Source organism: Lampris incognitus, chromosome 7 (assembly GCF_029633865.1).
Source record: "Lampris incognitus isolate fLamInc1 chromosome 7, fLamInc1.hap2, whole genome shotgun sequence".
In the NCBI taxonomy this organism is placed as follows: Eukaryota; Metazoa; Chordata; class Actinopteri; order Lampriformes; family Lampridae; genus Lampris; species Lampris incognitus.
The window spans coordinates 65511954-65532517 of NC_079217.1; the positions used below are offsets into that span (position 1 = coordinate 65511954).

The window sequence follows — 20564 nt, forward strand, 5'->3', positions numbered from 1 at the left end:
ACATCTGGACACAGACCTCACTCACAGAACAGCCTGTAGGGCCGCTGTCCGGAGCGGCGGTTATAGAACCACGGGTCGAGACCCGCAGTGGCTCATAAGATGTCCACAATAACACACTTTGTCTGGACACAGAAAGAAATGGCATTAGATAGCCGCTTCTCATTTAAAAGAATGAACGAAAACATTTATTTTTATACTTTGATTCAATGCAAACAATGCAGTGATTTTAATTGTCCTGGGCTGTAAAAGGTTTAATGTCGACAAGCCTTGTCTGTTTCATCTGATCATTAGTAGGACTTGACTGAAGACTACGGGATTCATTAATGGGATCAATGCATTGATTAACACTGAGTAGGAAGGTTAATGATCATTCTAGTGAATAAAATATTTGCTGCCCAGACAGCAGACACATTTGGGCCTAATCTGGGGCACTTTTGGTACTTACGGCTCAGTTACAGCACTGGCAACTGTGGTGTGGGCCAGACGTGGCCCAAATGTCATAAGCCGGGCCTGACTTGGGTTACGGCAAGTGTTGTGTGGGCCAGACATGGCCCAAATGTAATGAACCGGGGCCTGACTTGGGTTACAGCACATATTATGTGGGCCAGATGTGGCCACGTGTGACTGAGTTGAGGCAGCCACACTCACCCTGAGTCAACACCATCATTCAAGGCCAAATGTGGGTGGTAAGATAACTGCAGATGTGGGCCATATTTGGGCCAAAGAGTCTTTCCTATCTGGGTGGGTCCCTGCTCAAACAGAATCTTTACAGGTGGCTCATGATGACATGAAGAGACATGAAGAGCTGGTCCATGAGGACTGCAGAGGTTTCAGTTAAAAGGACACTTCAGTGGACTGGATCCTGTCTGAACACATTTTAACAATCAACTCAGTGATGTTCTGACATGACGTCACAGTGTACAGTATATGTTCTGACATGACGTCACAGTGGTTTGAATTAATGTGGTGATGCTTGTTCTGCTGAAGAAATGAGCTGCAGTTAAAGGTGTCCATGCAGAATAAAGGAAACTCGTGTTGTAATTATTGTAAAGAGAACCAAGGTTTGTCATACAGACATCACCGACGGCTTCGTTTCCCACAATGCTTTGCAGCAACACCACAGACCGCAAGGACCAACATCTTCTGAAAACACATTCATTCACTAAGGCCTTTTTAACACCTTCATTTTTCTGTTTCCCTTATTGCTTCACCACTGGTGAAGTGTCAGGTTTTAAATTCTCCTGATTCATGTTCAGATTTTAAAGACGGTGCTAGCCAGCATTATCAAGGCTCTGGATCAAGGTTTGTCTTCTGGACCACGTGTATGCTTTACATATTTTTGTTTTAGAAGTATGGATATATGTTTTGTGTACAAGTGTGTGGATAGGGGGTCCGCGGTGGTGTGGCGGTCTGAGCATCGGCTTTGTGTGGATGCAGTTGCCCACTGGGGACTGGGGTTCACGCCTTGGTCTTGTCAGATCCGACTATGGCCGGACTCCATGAAGCAGCAATAATTAGCAACGCTGTCTTGGGGAGGGGGGCGGAGTCGGCTTGTGTTTATCACATGAATGCGTCTCTGGGTGTGTGGGGGAAAAGCAGTGGTTCGGCCTGGAGTCGCCTTGTCACGGAAGTGGGGAGGCGTCTCCTTCCAGACTGCCGGCCGGAGAGATGCAGTTGGGGAACGCATGATGCAGTACGAGGGTGGTGTTGGAACTGAAATAGGGAGCGATTGGCCACTAAATTGGGAGAAATCAGAAATACATTTGAAAAAGAAGTGTGTGGATATATGTCTTGTGTAGAAGTGTGTGGATATATGTCTTGTGTAGAAGTGTGTGGATATATGTCTTGTGTAGAAGTGTGTGGATATATGATTTGTGTAGAAGTGTGTGGATATATGTCTTGTGTAGAAGTGTGTGGATATATGTCTTGTGTAGAAGTGTGTGGATATATGTCTTGTGTAGAAGTGTGTGGATATATGTCTTGTGTAGAAGTGTGTGGATATATGTCTTGTGTAGAAGTGTGTGGATATATGTCTTGCGTAGAAGTGTGTGGATATATGATTTGTGTAGAAGTGTGTGGATATATGTCTTGTGTAGAAGTGTGTGGACATATGCCTTGTGTAGAAGTGTGTGGATATATGTCTTGTGTGGAAGTGTGTGGATATATGTCTTGTGTGGAAGTGTGTGGATATATGTCTTGTGTAGAAGTGTGTGGATATATGTCTTGTGTAGAAGTGTGTGGATATATGTCTTGTGTAGAAGTGTGTGGATATATGTCTTGTGCAGAAGTGTGTGGATATATGATTTGTGTAGAAGTGTGTGGATATATGATTTGTGTAGAAGTGTGTGGATATATGTCTTGTGTAGAAGTGTGTGGATATATATCTTGTGTAGAAGTGTGTGGATATATGTCTTGTGTAGAAGTGTGTGGATATATGTCTTGTGTAGAAGTGTGTGGATATAGTTTAGGGTGGTGGACACGCTGGCAGCTCTGAATGAAGAACAGGAGACTTGAAGGACTGTAAGCTTCATGGTTTTATTGGTGGAACAGCCAGGACAGCACATCTCCACCAACACTGCTCCACCTGCTGACACATGCAACCACAGCAAAACATAGAAAAATACATGTACACATCTGATGTGTTCTGTTCACACACCTTCATCTCTCATCCAAAATAGAAGCATTACATTCAAATTCTTTGTCCAACAGCAGTCAGAAAGCAGCAGTCTTCCTCCTTGTGCAGAGATGAATGAAACAGCTGGATTTTTCACAGACGAATGAAACAGCTGGATCTCACATCATGTCTTCTAAGGGACACGGCACTTCGAACACAATTTTTAAAAAAAACAACAACAAAAAACCCACAAGTATGCTGCTGTTTCAAGCCCAGAACAACAGAAATGGCATGAAAGTCTTATTAAAGGTATGATGTCTCATAAACCACCTTGGTCTTTGTGAAGCACACTTACAACAGCAACAACACAAAACACTTCACACAACAGACTGGAAATAAATAAGGATGAACAGAGGAAAACATAACAACCAGACCTGCTGCAGGTGTGGCGAACATCTGCAGACGTGGCTGGTTCTTCATGACGACAGACGGCACATGAGGTCCAGCAGGTTCTGAGTCGACACGTTTGGTTTTGGTTTTGCACCGTTTGACGACGTTACTGAACACAAAACACAGACTGCCACACACCAAGTGGACAGCGATTCAACATTTGGACAGATTTTTCTACACACTCCAGTCCATTTGTGAAATAGATTTCAGATGAAAAGCCCAGTCTGTGTCTTTCACAACCTTTATTTTATTTCCTGCCAGGTCTTTTTGGGTGGTAGAACACAGCTTTACAACTACGCTGCCCTCTTTGATTCATTCTCCAGCTCAATGCCCCCCTCTGGTGGTCACAGCACTGCACTACAGTCTAGCTTTGACATTTGATTCATTCTCCAGCTCAATGCCCCCCTCTGGTGGTCACATCACTGCACTACAGTCTAGCTTTGACACGATTCATTCTCCAGCTCATTTGCCCCTCTCTCGTGGTCACAGCCCTGCATTACATGCTAGCTTTGACATTTGATTCATTCTCCAGCGCAATGCCCCCTCTAGTGGTCACGGCACCACATTACTGTCTAGCCTTAACAGCACAGGACTAGTTAGTATTTTGGCAGTAGTACTGGTATAACTACACTACTAATAGAATCCAGTTGACACTATGGCAGCACACTATAGAGAATCTACTGGTGCGTCGAGGAGAATCGTGACTTGGCCTTTTTTTTGGGCGGGGGTAAACATTTTTTCTCAACAACAATCAGACATTTACAACCTTTACTGTCGTCTGATTGGCCAGCGTCAGCTGTCTCCTTTGGGTGCCCTGCTGCTGATTGGTTCAAACCTCTTGCTTTCTTTACAACGAGGACCAACGTCTGACCCAGGAACTGACGGAAAACGTCTTCATAATGACAGCATTTAGTTTCCATCCTCATGAGGCTGTGCGAGACATCCTAAATTCGTGTCCATCATATGTCCATATGATTATTTGCCTTTGATAAAAAACATGCATGTTTATATCTGTTGCTTCTAACTCACATTGAATGAAAAGAAAAGAGTCGGCAGGATGTGAACGCCTGACGTGGTGATGGGATTCATATGCCGAGATAAACGGAGCAGAAACACACTGAGGTGAACTCACTATCACGCCATAGAGGCAACCAACCTTCTGTTCTGTTGATCGTTTGCAGAAAACACAAGAGCGGAGGCGGGCCATATACCACATATGGACAGCAGGGCTAGAGGGAGCGGCGAATCAGGTGGTTCCTGTCAGGCTCCAGGAAGTCTTCAACTAGAGAGTCAGTCACTTTGCCTAGTTCCGCCTCCAGACTGATGACGTCACTGAAACACAAAGCAGGACGCTCACTAGCACACATGACCCCCACCATCACACACAAACACACACACACATGCAGTTGTGTGCTGTAAGTGTACAGACGTGGTGCGGACCTTTCCCCGGGCGGAGCACAGATTTCGGTGTAGAATTTAATTTTGGGTTCGGTGCCACTGGTTCTGAGCGTGGCCACGACTCCATTCTGCAGTGTGAAGGTCACCATCTGGCTGCTCTTAGTCACCGGGAGAACCTGAAGAAATAAGAGTCAAAACCTTTACTGCCTTCCTCTCCCGCGCCTGGCTGCTATGATGAAGATGAAAACACTATGCAACCTGTCATTTTTCCTGGCAAAGTCCTACCAGACAACAACCATCCACACCACACACTGCTGGTCTGCAGGGTGTGATATTCAAGGGTTAGCTCTTGTCTTAAGTATACCAGAGACTGGAAGCTGGTTTCAGGATCGTAGAGTCAAACATGTGATACATGAAGTGATAAACTCAGTCGGCCAGATTTTGTCTGACAGACCATGCAGGAACTCTACCAACCACCATTTTCTAAATGAACAAAGACAAGAGGGTAGTAGAGACGGTGGTGTTAACTAACTAGTCCTTTACCCATTTAGAAACGGGCTAAATGGTGTCAAAAGAAAACCATGTGAGCAGCAGGTTTAAACAGATTGTGGTGAGTCAGCCATGGGTTCAAACATTATATATATGTATATATATATATGTGTGTGTGTGTGTGTGTACATATATACACATATGTTATATATGATGTTGTTATATAGACATATATATGTGTATATATGTATGTATGCTATACATATATGTGTACATATATATGATTGCTTATGGCTTATGGTTCTGCCTCATAAAGAATTCCCTTCACTCACTGGATTATTTTGCTCCTTATCTGTTGAGCACTTTACCTACCGCTGAGTTTCTTTTAACAAAGTTATATATACACATATACGAATGTATATCATATATAACATCACCAGTGGACACGTTAGCTTTACGACATGCTACGCTAAGAGCAGCAAAACCTCAGTTATGTGTCTGTAATGGTCCTTCAAGCGACAGTAGAATAATTAACTGTCTCATTTATTCTCTTTTAAGCTGAATATCAAAGCAAAACGATTAAATACACGCTATTCATTCTGCATAATGCCTCTCCTCACGTGTGTCGGCTTTGAATTTGTATACAGGACCTTGTTGATAAGGAATGTAAAACAGTCTGCAGTTCTGCATGAATATCATTATTTACCATTTACATACATTGGTGCTGTTGATGTCTTAGTCCAGTTATCATTTTATAGAGAATCACCATGTCAGAGTTCATGTTTGTTTTTTCCTTTGAGCGTCAGAGGAGACAGACAGACTGGAGCGCTGACATCATCACCATCAGCTCCGTAACCTATGGAGGTCGTAGGAGCACAGCTGATGACTCAACAAGTCTCTTCCACCGTTCCCCAATCCGGCATGGTGGTTGAGTTTGGTTGAGTCATCATTGTGTGTCAGTAGGGGGCGTACCCGGTGGTCTCTATCACCTCTCCAGGTATGGATGGCCGTTGGTTCACAGAGGAACTCATCCGCCCTTTGACAGGTTTTGTTTTTAGTCCTGCTGGGTTTCAGTTTAACATCGTACCCAGGACGGAGCGCTGGACAACCGCCCAAAACACCTTACATCTATCTACATGACATCCGTCTGGTCACTATTGTATCAGACTGGTCATATAATGTGCTTTTAATGCAAATCAGTATTGAGGTAAACATCCATCCCAGGTGTGTGTGACCTCACAGGAAATGCAGCTGTCACTGTCCTTCCTAACTGAAGTGTGTGTGACGTGATGACAACTCAGATGAGGAACGACAACTGGGTTTAGCTGCAGTGTGTATGTGCACAGGTAAGTGGAGCTACGGTTACAGCTCGACTAGGACATGTAACTGGACTACTGTCGTTGTCCCAGTACACAAGAACCAGGGGAGAATCCATTTATTGACGGAAGCATGTCCCACCCTGGTACGGTAGGTGGCGACATGCCCCCTTTCAGCTGGTTCCTATTGGACCTTCTTCTGGTTGGCCTATTGCGTCACATACCAAACAAGCCACAAACAAGTTAACAAGCGGCGGGTTCCATGTTGAGCGGTGACAACATGGACAACTTTACAGCACTGTACATTTCTGTACATTACTTCAGGATATTCAGCTCCTTCAGCTGACACAACATGAAGTTTGCCCCCTTGTCTGTCCAGAAGTTCGTGGTTCTCGCTCTAGCGCTCGCCATGTTGATACTGTTGATCTATGCTGTTCCACTTCCGGGTGAAGACCGCCGCGGGAACTATGGATCATGTGCAGAACGCCTACATGTATTGTAAAAGTCCAGTTTTAGTCGGACTAACACGTTTACATGTATTGTAAAAGTCCAGTTTTAGTAGGACTAACAAGTTTACATGTATTGTAAAAGTCCAGTTTTAGTCAGACTAACACTTTTACATGTATTGTAAAAGTCCAGTTTTAGCCAGACTAACACGTTTACATGTATTGTAAAAGTCCAGTTTTAGTAGGACTAACACGTTTACATGTATTGTAAAAGTCCAGTTTTAGTCGGACTAACACGTTTACATGTATTGTAAAAGTCCAGTTTTAGTCAGACTAACACGTTTACATGTATTGTAAAAGTCCAGTTTTAGTAGGACTAACATGCTTACATGTATTGTAAAAGTCCAGTTTTAGTAGGACTAACACGTTTACATGTATTGTAAAAGTCCAGTTTTAGTCAGACTAACACGTTTACATGTATTGTAAAAGTCCAGTTTTAGTCGGACTAACACGTTTACATGTATTGTAAAAGTCCAGTTTTAGTCGGACTAACACGTTTACATGTATTGTAAAAGTCCAGTTTTAGTAGGACTAACACGTTTACATGTATTGTAAAAGTCCAGTTTTAGTCGGACTAACACGTTTACATGTATTGTAAAAGTCCAGTTTTAGTCAGACTAACACGCTTACATGTATTGTAAAAGTCCAGTTTTAGTCGGACTAACACAATAAATCGACTTTTTTCTAACATCATGTAAAGGTAGTGATATTGCTTTATCCTCGCTTACCGCTATGTTTATTACATCTACTCCATTTGCTTGTCTTTCTGAAGAGGGCCTGTTAGAAGCCTTCATGCACATCTGACCTCTCCTTCATAGCTCAGCTCCAGACTCAGCTAAACCTAACCGAAGTGGATCAGAGGGAAGTGGTTTCTTACGCAGCGCTGGTCCGGCTGGCTGCTGTCATATCCTGTGGTTACGTCTCGCACATGGAGGATGCTGGAACCGGCACACGTCTTTGGGTAGCAACCTTCACCTTCAAAGTTACGAATTCGGCCGAAGATCTTCTGGACGGTCGGAGGGTCGTTGCAGGTAACGTAGGAGGTTTTGGAGATGTGGTAACCGTATCTGAAGATACAAGGAGATACAAACACAACAGAGAAAGACTGGTTGAACACAAGCAGGGAGACAGCAGGTCCAGACAGCATCCAAATAAGGTCCAGCAATGGAGACATGGTGAGGAAGATGTGGAGAAAAACAAGAGACACTGATGGAAATAAGAAGAACGACACTAGCCAAGCTTCCATCAAAGCATTTTAATATTCATCATGAAGTACTGCATCAAAAATGCCAGATGGAAACTGCAAAATAAAACCTTCTCAATACCAAAACCTTTTTACAGCACCTGATGGTTTTTGCTTTTGTCCATACAGAGTTTATGAGCTAAATGGTTGATGGAATCATTTGTCAAATAAAAACTGAAACGGTAACAGAACTGAATCACGTGATCATCTGTTCGTCTTCATCGTTCCATCTTTCTGGTGCTGTTGAAGTACCGACACATGATGGAGGACACGTCAAAGTACCTCCAGGGCTTTACTCACTTAAACCGATCTGATGGAGACAACTAATTCACATTTCCCTTTTTGTGACTTCAGAAAAGCTGTTTAAAACTTGCTTGCCAACTGGATGTAAACAAAGCAGCTGATTCCACACTTGACTGGAGAGAAACTCGTTTTCTACCAAACCTGAACACATTTATCACCCTCGACCGCTGCCGCCGTCAAACGTCCTCAGAGGACCTCTTCTGCTGGTGTGCGTTTCTGACACCAGACACCAGTCCCTTAAAAGAATGTGAACAGTGACACTAAAAGATCAGACCCAAACAGAAATTTGGAGTTAAAATCTTCAGCGTGAAAGTAGGCACCGTCAGGCGTCCAGGTGGCGTGGCGACCTATTCTGTTGCCTACCAACACGGGGATCGCCGGTTCGAGTCCCCGTATTACCTCTGGCTTGGTCAGGCGTCCCTACAGACACAATTGGCCGTGTCTGAGTGTGGGAAGCTGGATGTGGGTATGTGTCCTGGTTGCTGCGCTAGCGCCTCCCCTGGTCAGTCGGGCGCCTGTTTGGGGGGGGAACTGGGGGGAATAGCGTGATCCTCTCACGTGCTACGTCCCCCTGGTGAAACTCCTCACTGTCAGATGAAAAGAAGAGGCTGGCGACTCCACATGTATCGGAGGAAGCATGTGGTAGTCTGCAGCCCTCCCCGGACCGGCAGAGGGGGAAAGTAGACATTATCATGCGATCTGTATCTGGATACTTCATCTGGATCAGGAAAAACCAGAATAATGGCCGGTATAAACACACAATGTGATCAGAACCAGAACCGGTCTGCCAGACTACAGTGGTAGACAGTACTGCGTCTCACCCATCATTTATATCCACAGTAAAACTACTTCCTGTTTCTGATGTGTGTAACCACAAAAGAACATGACGGGATTGTTCATTAACCAGATATAGATCACATGATCAGATCACATGATGAGGTCACATGATCAGATCACACGATGAAAGCTGAGGGATCAGTGAGTGTGGGTATCTTACGTCCTGTAGATGTTGTGGAGCTGCCGGGTGAGACTCAGGTTCTTCTTGTAAAGGTAAACGCTCAACTCTGCAACCACCACCGCTGCACTGACACCATCCTTATCAGGGAGAAGACTGCCACACAGGAAACCTGTACACACACACACACACACACACACACACAAAATGATAGAGCAAAGCACTAAAATCTAGATTCTCATCCAGTTTTTAATGATCATTTGTCCAATTGACTCCTTGCAACACAGTAATATGCAAGACTGTGGTTGTACTGGTCAGTGCCCAGTAATGAACAGTATAAGATGTGGTTGTACTGGTCAATGCCCAGTAACCAACAATAGAAGATTGTGGTTGTACTGGTCAGCGCCCAGTAACCAACAATAGAAGATTGTGGTTGTACTGGTCAGCTCCCAGTAGTCAACAGTAATAGACTGGCCGGATTGAATGTGGCTCATGGAGCTGAAACAGAACATTTGGCTTAAATCAAGGCAGAACGAAGCACTGAGTCATTCTTACCAATCGACTCCTCAAAGGAGAAAATCACGTGGTTGCCAGTTTTAGACAATTCATGGATTCTGTTTCCGATCCATTTGAAGCCCGGTAAGGTTTCCTGTGGGACAGACAGGAGGTTAAAGGTCAGTACACGACAGCACAGGAAGACAATCACAAGTCCCCTTCCATAACTCCATACTTTCTGACTCAAGGTCTGCAGTCTACACTGGTCTATACAGGTCTACGCTGGTCTACACCAGTCTACATAGGTCTGCGCCAGTCTACACTGGTCTACATTTGTCTACGCAACAGTCTACACATTTTTCATTGTGATAATGAATGAAAAAATTAAAATAAGGTATATGAATGGTTTGAAAGTCTTTATATAATGACGATAAACCCTGTTTACTTTTATTATTATTTCATCACGGTATCTTTAACCTTTATGGAAGCAGAAATGCCCCGCTGACCTGGAAGTGGAAACCCTCCACTCTGGCCAAGGCCTGCAGGATCTTAGAGGAGACTGTTGTGGCAAACATGTAGACCTTCTGGGTGTCCGCGGGATCCGGGTGTTTCTCCTTCCAGTTAAAGAACATCCACCAACCCAATAAGGCAGCCAGCTCATTCCCTGTGAACACCTTCCAACTACACCTTTAACACACACAACACACAACCACACAGGGATACACAACAACACAATGTCAGAAGATGTTATACAACACTGGTGAAGCCATGGCTACCGCCCTGTTCAACTAATGACTCTTTAGTCCACCACTCCTTTATCGACCTGTGCACACACTCACAGGCCACTGACACTAATGCCCCTTCTCCACTGCATGGTACTGGCTCGACTCTACTCTACTCGCTCTGTTTGGTTTTGCATTGGCCAAAAGTTTGGGATAGTACCTGGTACCAGGTACCTTTTTTGGTACCACCTCCATCGAGGTTCCAAGTGAGCTGAGCCGATACTAAAAGGTGATATGAAAACACCACTATAAATAAATAACTAAATAAAATATAAATAAATATAAATATGTCTATTTATTTAAATATAAATTAAAACTTATAAAATAAATAAATAAAATATTTACATTGAAATATAAATATAAATAAAATATAAACAAAAATATAAATAAAAATTATTTATATTTATTTAAATATAAATAAAATCTGACCACTGATTGGTCAGAGAGAAATTGAACAGCTGCGTTTATAACAGGAAATGCTAAAGTGAGTCTTATGAAACTTGTAGTATAGTTGAGCATCTATCCATGTAAAACATGATGTGTGTCAGTGAATCTCTTAGTTACACTAATATTGTTCATGTGATCACACATTTGTAGTTGGTCTTGCTGATTTGTTTGAAAATAAAACACTGGTGTGAGGAGGCGCTAGTAGACAAGGGAGGACAAACTAGTCAACACGCCCACAAATGACCAGCGGGGCTTCACCGTGAGGGGGCACTATCTGCAGTGCAAAACCACATCCCAACACATAAAGCAAGTAAGAGTCAAATAGAGTTGAGTCCAGTTGAGCCGGTACCATGCAGTGGAAAAGGGGCATAACATTAACTTAACACTACACTGTGTTATTCACACCCATAATCTCCAGCAATTTAAATTTTACTTAATCTTACTTCTACAACTACTATTTCAGTGAGTCTTCTCTGGTTAAAAAAGTTGAATTTGTGGATTGAATTTCTGCCGTCATCAGATTAGCCTTTGATTAAACAGTCTTGACAAATTCATTCATCGACATGATTACCTTTATCATTTTTTTCATCTTCTTATCTTAGTCTGTATTTCTTATTGAATGTCTGTTTAAGCCTTATGTACAGCACATTGAATTGCATTTGAGTATCAAATGTGCTATACAAATAAACTTGCCTTGTCTAGTTGTGTATTTGTCGTGTGTGGACTGGGTCACTACATACAGAGCTACATGGTTACCCGTTGGTCCGTTCGGCGACAGCCAGGCGATCTGCATCAGGATCTGTGGCCAAAACAATCCTGGCATTCTCTCTCTCTGCCAGACGCATAGACAGCCCCTGAAAACAAGACGAAGTCCCCTGCTCAGAAACACTCAGATAGCAGTTAGACCAGAGTCATATATATACAGAGGTAGTCCAGCTAAGACCCGAGTCATATATATATATATATATATATATATATATATATATATATATATACAGAGGTAGTCAAGGTAAGACCAGAATCATATATAGACAGAGGTAGCCCAGGGAAGACCAGAGTCATATATAGACACTGTTGCAACCACCAGGTGAGGAGATGAAAGATGGCGCCGTACTATGGCGACTTGCTACAAGCTGCTCTTGCTCTGTTGTTGGTTTTCGGGTTAAACGTCACTTTTGTTGCACAAAACGTGTCTTGCCCAATCACCTATGATCGCCCGACTCTACTGGACATCAGATCAGACCTTCCCAACAGCTGGAAGCCGTGGGACTTGCCAAGAAAGATTACTGACAACAAACAGGTACCACCATGGAGTAATGGTTGCAGACAGCACTGTCAGAGGTGAGGTAAACTAGGTAGTGCTCTGGTGAGGCTACGACAGCATCCTACCTGGCCCCTGATTCACAGCATACTGCTGTCTAACGTCCAGTCCCTCGATAACAAGCTGGACAAACTTCATTACCAAATAATCTCTCAAAGGGACATGTGTGCTCTGCTTTACAGAGACTTGGCTAGGCCCTGATACACCTGATAGGGCTATACAACCGGGGGGGGGGGGGTTTCTGTGCACTGCATGGACCTTTCCATGATGACTACTGGCAAAGTAAAGAGAGCTGGTGTATGCTTCTTTGTTAACAATTCATGGTGCACTGACATGGAAAATAGTCTCTCAGTTCTGTTCGCCAGTGTTGGAACAACTAAGGGCCCTGACACACCAAACCGACTAGCGGCGACGAAGGCTGACTGTTGCGTCGCCTCAAGTCGCCTGCCGTCTGGGCCAAAAAGTAGCACTTGAACACACCGCAGACTACAGCCGACAGTCAACTAGCATGTACGTTCTGCACTGATTCGCTAAGCTGAACCGCCAATCAGAGTGATCTCTCTCACCGACGAGCTCCGCCGATTCAACATGCAGAATCGGCTGAAAAGCTGCCAATAGGGGTCCGACTAGTGCCAACGGTGCAGGACACACTGCAAAAACTAGGGTCACAGACGCTCACCGATGGCCCGACAGCCGACCGCCGGCCTGGTGTGTCAGGGCCCTAACAATAAGATGCAGACCATTCTGTCTCCCAAGGGAATTCCCTGCATCTTGTTAACTGCTGTCTACATACTACCACAGCGGCGCTGGACGAACTGTATGGAGCCATTAGCAGGCAGGAGAACTTGCACCATGAGGCCATTTCAAATGTGGCAGGGGACTTTAATCAGAATCATGTTTATTGGCCATGTAGGTTTGCACTACATGGAATGTGACTCCAGTTTCGTGGCTCTCTCAGTGTACTTAACATAGAATAATAACACTACAACACAACAATCTTCACATATATACACAAGGACTGACTTATACAGGAGACATAAGAGGTGATAAAGTGCAGTGGTGCAGAGAATATATCAGAGATGCTGAAATACATGTTAGCAGGTTACTTACATACATGTCGGAGGTAGATGGACAAAACAGAGCATACCAGTATACGTACAATGTACAGTACGGTACACTATATACAACATGTACAGTACAGTATATACAACATGTACAGTACAGTATATACAACATGGTTGGATCTATTCAACAGTGTTAAGTGTTCATTTGAATGACAGCCCGTGGAAGGAAACTGTTTTATATCTGGTTGTTTTGGTGTACAGTGCTCTGTAGCGCCCACCAGAGTTTGAAAAGGTTGTGACCAGGGTGTGATGGGTCTGTAGTGATGTTGCCTGCCCATTTCCTTTAACCACTGTAAACTGAAATCTTTGCTACCAACATTTTACCAACATGTCACCTGCCCAACCTGAGGCAAAAAGACTCTCAACCACTGTTACTCCAGGAACAAGGCAGCTTACAGGTCTATCCCACGATCTCCCTTTGGGAAACCCAAACACCTATCAGTGCTCTTACCTTCCTTCCAACAAGCAGAAAGTGAAGTGTGCACAGCCCACTGTGAGGACAGTACAGTGCTGGACTACAGAACACGAATCAAAACTTCAGGGATGTTTTGAATAAACAGACTGATCAATCTTTAAGGATTCAGCCTTGAGTTTGGATGAGTATGCCGAGTCAGTCACTGGCTATGTTAGACTCCGTGTGGATAACTGTATCCCAGTATGAACTATTCATTCCTACGCCAACCAGAACCCCGGGATTTAACAGCGACATTCACCTGAGGTTGAGGGAGCCTACCACTGCTTTTTAATCGGTGGACAAGGAACACTAAGAAAAAAAATCAAGGTATAACTTAAGGAAAGACAATGTAGGGACAAACTGGAAAATTACCACAGTGGTTGTGACTCGCGGCGCATGTGGGGGGGGGCAATTAGACGTGACCAGGAGATCGTAGGAAGAGGGAAAAGGGAGCATAACCATGAGTGAATCACTCACCTGCTTCCTCAGATCTCACTGGATAGACAGCCGTCTGACAATTTAAATGGCAGGCAGAACTCAAGACACAATTTGTATGAGTATGAGAATACCAAAGAGATGTCAAAGAGACACAAAAAAAAAATTTCTAGGGAGGGGAAAGAATATACCGCTTCTTTTACAAGTTGGTCAACAACCACAAAACTGTAGAAAGGACTCGCTGGGACAGAGATGTCTTTCCTACCAGGACGGACTCGCCCTCCTCCGGGTTGGGGCAGTGGACGGTGGAGAAGTTTGGGTCTGGGTACATCTGCTCCGGGACTGGGATTGGAGAAGGGAAGCCAAAGGCGTGGAAGGCCTGCTGGACGAAGGTGTGACCGACACCGTGGAAAGAAGAATGTACAAACTTCAACGGAGAGCTGGAGTTAAGATCTCTGAAAGAGAGAGAGGCAAAGAGAGGGAGAGAGAATGGGAGAGTGAAAGATTTTTCTATGGAAGGCTTGGTAGAATATGACAGGTCAAGGTGGAGCTCATGTCTGTCAAGTGCCCTGTAGAATGTTTTTAGACTGTCTAAAGTGTTTAATGTAATAAGTGTGCATAAATATTATTTAAGTGTGTATAAAGTGTTTATACCATTTTTAGAATTATGATGCGCAGTGTGGTCTGCAATTCATTCTAGTCTGCATACGTATATAGATAGACGAAGGAGGAGACAAGCGGGGCAAGCTAAGCTAACTGCTAGCCCACACCCCTGCCTGAGAGGAAACACCAAGGTGGTCTGGCGGTGGCCTCGCCTAGCTTCGACTGTGCAGTGTTTTTGTCTGCGTTTGTGTCGTTGTGTGGAGTGCGGGGCAGGTGTGTCGAGGGTGTCTGGCTGGAGAGCTGGCATTGGATTGGCTGACTGTTACGTCCAATGGGCCCAAGAACCACGGCCCTGCTTGGAGCTGCGCCTGAAGAGGAAACACTGAGGGCAGTCTGATGGGATGCGGAAGGCTAAGCTAACTGCTAGCCCATGCAGACCAGCAGGTCCAACAGTCATCCTGGCTGGCATTTGTTCGCTGGACGGTGGAGTTTTTGGACTGTGTTGTACTGGGTGGATTGTGTTGTTGGCTGTTTTTCTTTGTTCTCTCTGTTTTTGTATGTTTTTGGTGGTGTTGCTTTTGGATATTTCTTTGGTTTTTGGATATATTGTTGTCTTTTGTGTTGCACTGCTGTGGGCTGGGGGAAGTGGAATTTTGTTTCTTTTGTGTACATACTACTACATAAGATGAAATGACAATAAATTGTTCCTGATTCCTGATATATATATATATATATATATATATATATATATATATATATATACAAATGTAAAATATACATATCTAGCCATTCATATATCCATCTGTCTGTTCATTCACCCTTCCATAAATCCATCCACCAATTAATCCATCTGCCCATCAGTCCACCCATCCCTGCAAATATACATCCGTCTATCGATCTCCCCATCCATCTGTCTATCCATCTCTCTCGCTCTCCTACCTGTGGAAACAGAGGGATTTTAGCTCTTCCATGTAGCTGCTGCAGACCTCCTGTAGAGGGTCTTTTCTCAGGGGGCAGCTGTCTGCCAAGTCCTCCTCCCAGCAGGAGACGCTCCAGGGCTCCGTGTTCTCCTCTATACAGCGGAGGATCGCCTTGTCATGAGGAGAGGAGATCTGGGCACCATTACACCAGTAGACCTGCAGAGGGGAGCCATGCTGTACAGTGACATCACTTCCTGTAGATCAACATCAGAAAGAATAAAACTGTTGTTGCTGATAAATAGCGTGGAGTGGGCGGTGGGGATTATTTCTTGAAATGACAACATTCAGTATGATAGACTGCTGTAGTATCATGTTAGCTTTGTCTGAATCACAGAGTGATTTTTAACCCAGCCTTTCCCCTTACACGAAGGACTCACTGAACTTTAAATTGATCAGGCACTGCATACAGTTAGAGAAGCACTGAATCATGGGATATCCTTGACCGAAGAGGTGTTCAAAGCACCGTGAACAGGCTTGGCATCTACTTAGGGACATTCTCAGCCAATGAGCTCTAATTGACCTTGTATCCATTGTCCTCTTTGCGGTTGTGGGAGGCTGTGACCATCACTCCAGCTGCTGCACCAAACTTCCTGACTGCGTAGGGCTGGAAAACACAGACAGAGCATGCTCAGTTTAACCCACCACTAAGGACACGCCCCCTTTTGTCACAGGATGACGTTCTGCAATGCAGTGTTAGATCATTGCTTTTATTTGAATCAAATCAAAGTACAAGTATATTTTCCCAGGGGAGAGACTACATTTATTCAATTTGGGCATCTGAATAAGAAAGTATTTAGTAGATAGACAGGATATAGTGAAAAGTATAGGGTATTACTATCACTTCCTGCCTTCTTCCTCATCTGGCTGCTATGGTGAAGACATAAGACACTCGTGGATTTACAACTGCCTTAAATAGACACATAATAGAAACTATCAAAAAGGACATTTGCTTGATTTTAAACCTTAAGTATTGTAGGTTTAAATACTAATCAGTGACAAGCAACCAGTAAACAGAACTGAAATTACGTAAATCTTCGCTAATAGGATCAATAAAACTTTGGCAATAGGCTGTAGCTTAAATAAATCAGTATCTGAATTCTTCCACGAGAAAGACATTTTTAATGACAAAGCACATGAGCAGGACTCAAGGCCACTAAACATCAGACCCGGCTGATGAAAGTCAAGAAGAACAATCCTATCAATTTCAATATAAACCTTGGCCACACCAGTGTCCAGCCTTGAATCGACACTCGTCTACTCGACAAGCTGCGAATCCTCAGAACACTGCTCTATTCACTGGTGCCAGCACTCCCACAGACTGGTTTTGCAAAGCAGTGCTAAATACTGCGACTTATTTGACAAGCATCACCTGGTACTTCCTGTTTGTGTTGCAGGTGGCACTTGGCCCAAGCCATTTGGCTCACCGCTGTGTTTCTGCGGACGTATGTGCTGACCTTAAAACACCCATTATAAAGTCACCTATAATTGTGCCTGATCCATAAGAACCTGACTGAATGTTAACTTACTACAAACGGTGTTGGGACGTATGTGGAGAACAGATAGACAGGGATGCTTTTGCTGAGCATCACAGCAGCCGTCAGCCTCCCCAGCCTGCAGACACAGGAATCAATCACCATGTTAAATACTGCTATGGTACAGCGTGAGGCTAGCCGCTGCTTGCTTATGCTAACTAAGGTTCACTGAATTGAGCGATGGTTAGCTGAGGCTAGCTAAGGAAAACTAGAGAGGTAAACAAGCCATTAAAGGGAAATGACCAAAACCAAAATACCAAGTCCCAGACAGATAATCTCATTATGAATTTAGACCAGTGGTTCCCAATCAGATCCTCAGGTACAACCAATGCATCTGGTTTTCTATTCTAGCAGGCAGTTCATTATATTCGCCTGTTCCAGATTGTGGGAGAATTTTTAATACAGAAAAATAAGTTGGCACTCGCAGAATTAAAATTTCAGTTCGTTTTGATGTTGCAATTGCGGGCGTACAGTAGTACTGATGGACTGGCTCCTTTTGTACAGTCAAAGCAGTCTACATAGCATGTAATTTAAACAATAATACATTTTATTTATAGAGCGCTTTTCAATGTACTCAAACATGATTTACATGAGTTAAAATAAACATAAAAATAAACACCAAAACCATAACACACACACCATTAATGGCACATTAAAAAACAATTCTGGAAAGATGAGCTTTGGTTATGATTTGAATGTGGACAGTTCGGTGCAGTCTCGGATGTGTTTTGAGGAGTGAGTTCCTGAAGGAGGGGGAAGAGATGGAGGAGGCTCTGTCACCCCAAGTCCGGTGCTTGGTCCTGTGTGGCGCACACAGGAGGTTGACATCAGATGAACGAAGGCTGTGGGAAAGAGTATGGTAGTGGAGCAGGTCGGTGAGGTAGGAGGGGGCCTAGTTATGGAGGGCTTTGTGAGTGAGGAGAAGGACTTTGAATTGGACCCGTTGTGGGACAGGGAACCATTGGAAACTCTGGAGGACAGGGGTGGTGATGTGGTTACGGGAGTGGGAGTGGGTGAGCAGGTGAGCAGCAGAGATCTGGATGTACTGGAGTAAAGTTTAGCACTTTGGATGATGAGCCATGCTGTTGCAGTAGTCAGTTCTGGATGTGATGAAGGCATGGATCAAAGTCTTGGCAGTAGAGAGGGAGAGTGATAGGCGGAGACTAGCTATGTTTTTTAGGTGGAAAAGGTAGTTCTGGTGATTTGATTGACGTGGTGATCAAAAGGGGGGGTGAGGGGGACAGAGTGGGGTTATTGATGGTGAAGCAGAAGTTATGAGTGGTTTTGGTAAGGGATTTGGGACCAATGATGACCATGTCAGATTTATCATAATTTAGTGTAAGGAAGTTGGCTTGCATCCATGATTTAATTTCAGTGAGGCAGTTGGTCAGACTGGAGTAAGCTGTAGTGGTGATGTAATGGAGATGTAGCTCTGGACATCATCTGCATAGCAGTGTAAGTGCAGACCATGATGATGTACGATATTACCAAAGGGGAGCATGTCTGCGGGTGGGAAGCCGGATGTGGGTATATATCCTGGTCGCGCCACTAACGCCTCCTCTGGTCAGTCGGGGCGCCTGTTCGGTGGGGGGGGGGGTGGAACCAGGGGGAATAGCGTGATCCTCCCACGTGCTATGTCCCCCTGGTGAAACTCCTCACTATCAGGTGAAAAGAATTGGCTGGCAACTCCACATGTATTGGAGGAGGCATGTAGTAGCCTGCAGCCCTCCCCAGCTCGGCAGAGGGGGTGGGTGGAGCAGAGACCGGGACGACTAAGAAGAGTGCGGTAGTTGGCCATGTACAACTGGGGATTAAAAGGGGGGAAAAATCCCCCCAAAAAACACGATTGACATTGCACTTCCTTGGGTCCTCAGCAACACACCTGCTGAGTGTGAAGTCGATCGGATGAACGGTTTTCGAGAAGATCGAAGGACAGACAGACAGACAGACAGATTCCTTCCATTTTTGTTAGTCGAGATGTACACACTTTAAAATATCATTCAACATGTGGCTGCCAGATGTTGAATTAATTTCATCAGTTACAAATCAGTGTCACTTCGTTCAACAGTGCACGAAAGGCTGTGAGGAAAAGTGAGACAGATTCAGCCCTTTTCCGATGCTGAATCCAGAGCTGTCTATGAGCATGTCTGCTCTGAGCAGATGGATATCTGAAAGACCTGAACCCTTCTCCACTCTTTGTTGTTAGCTGGCACCCCCATACGCAACAAGACTTAACCGTTTTCTCTTCAGCTGAGAGTATATCTCAGTTGTTCCTCGCCCCCATTTGCTCTTGTGAACAAACATCATGATTGGTTCTATAGCAAACCAATACTACCAGTGGTTCCCAAGGACCTGACTGAGAATGGCTGATTTAGTGAACCCAGTACATTGCAGAATGAGTCTAGTGAGACCGGTTAAACCCAGTATGAGTTCAGTACCGTTGACTGGAGCAGCCGCTCTCCTCTTGGCCTCTGGTATCAAACCCAACCACAATCCCCCTGCTAGACAGGTCTGGAAAACACTTGGACAGGTATCTGTACAAACCCTGGAGAGAGACGGAGAGAATTAGGTCTCATAAGAACCTAACTTTATTACTTCCAGATAAGGTCTAGTATAACCTGAAAATACATCTGATAAATTAAAGAACTGAGTCAACAACTTTCAGGAAATCTGACAAATCAGTAAAATGAAATTTAGAGAAAGAACACTTGCTAAACGTACTAGCAAGAAGCCAAACTGGACCAACTGCCATCTGCTAACAAAATCCACCCATCCATCCATTATCCAACCCGCTTATCCTGCTCTCAGGGAGGCGGGGATGCTGGAGCCTATCCCAGCAGTCATTGGGCGGCAGGCGGGGAGACACCCTGGACAGGCCACCAGGCCATCACAGGGCCGACACACACACACACACACACACACATTCACACTTAGGGACAATTTAGTATGGCCGATTCACCTGACCTACATGTGTTTGGACTGTGGGAGGAAACCGGAGCACCCGGAGGAAACCCACACAGACACGGGGAGAACATGCAAACTCCACACAGAGGACGACCCGGGACCACCCCCAAGGCTGGACTACCCCGGGACTCGAACCCAGGACTTTCTTGCTGT

The 20564-nt window shown here is 44.5% G+C and overlaps 1 protein-coding gene across 2 annotated transcripts in view; it reads right to left on the bottom strand.

Moving 5' to 3' along the window:
* Positions 1 to 2524: 2524 nt before the first annotated feature.
* Positions 2525 to 20564, bottom strand: part of pgm2l1 (phosphoglucomutase 2-like 1) — a 34451-nt gene continuing 16411 nt past the window's right edge. The window contains exons 3-15 of one of the 2 annotated variants that reach the window (XR_008810503.1): positions 19886 to 19992; positions 17442 to 17526; positions 16436 to 16519; positions 15875 to 16071; positions 14598 to 14787; positions 11755 to 11852; positions 10276 to 10456; positions 9830 to 9923; positions 9317 to 9446; positions 7651 to 7840; positions 4505 to 4638; positions 4221 to 4396; positions 2525 to 4047 (exon numbers count right to left, since the gene is read on the bottom strand). Coding sequence is in view for 1 of the 2 variants with exons in the window: in XM_056283208.1 (XP_056139183.1) it covers positions 4294 to 4396; positions 4505 to 4638; positions 7651 to 7840; positions 9317 to 9446; positions 9830 to 9923; positions 10276 to 10456; positions 11755 to 11852; positions 14598 to 14787; positions 15875 to 16071; positions 16436 to 16519; positions 17442 to 17526; positions 19886 to 19992 (1593 nt within the window). In the remaining variant the exon portion in view is untranslated. Of the gene's footprint in view, positions 4397 to 4504; positions 4639 to 7650; positions 7841 to 9316; positions 9447 to 9829; positions 9924 to 10275; positions 10457 to 11754; positions 11853 to 14597; positions 14788 to 15874; positions 16072 to 16435; positions 16520 to 17441; positions 17527 to 19885; positions 19993 to 20564 lie in introns of both variants that reach the window. The other variant, XM_056283208.1, reaches the window with a different exon arrangement.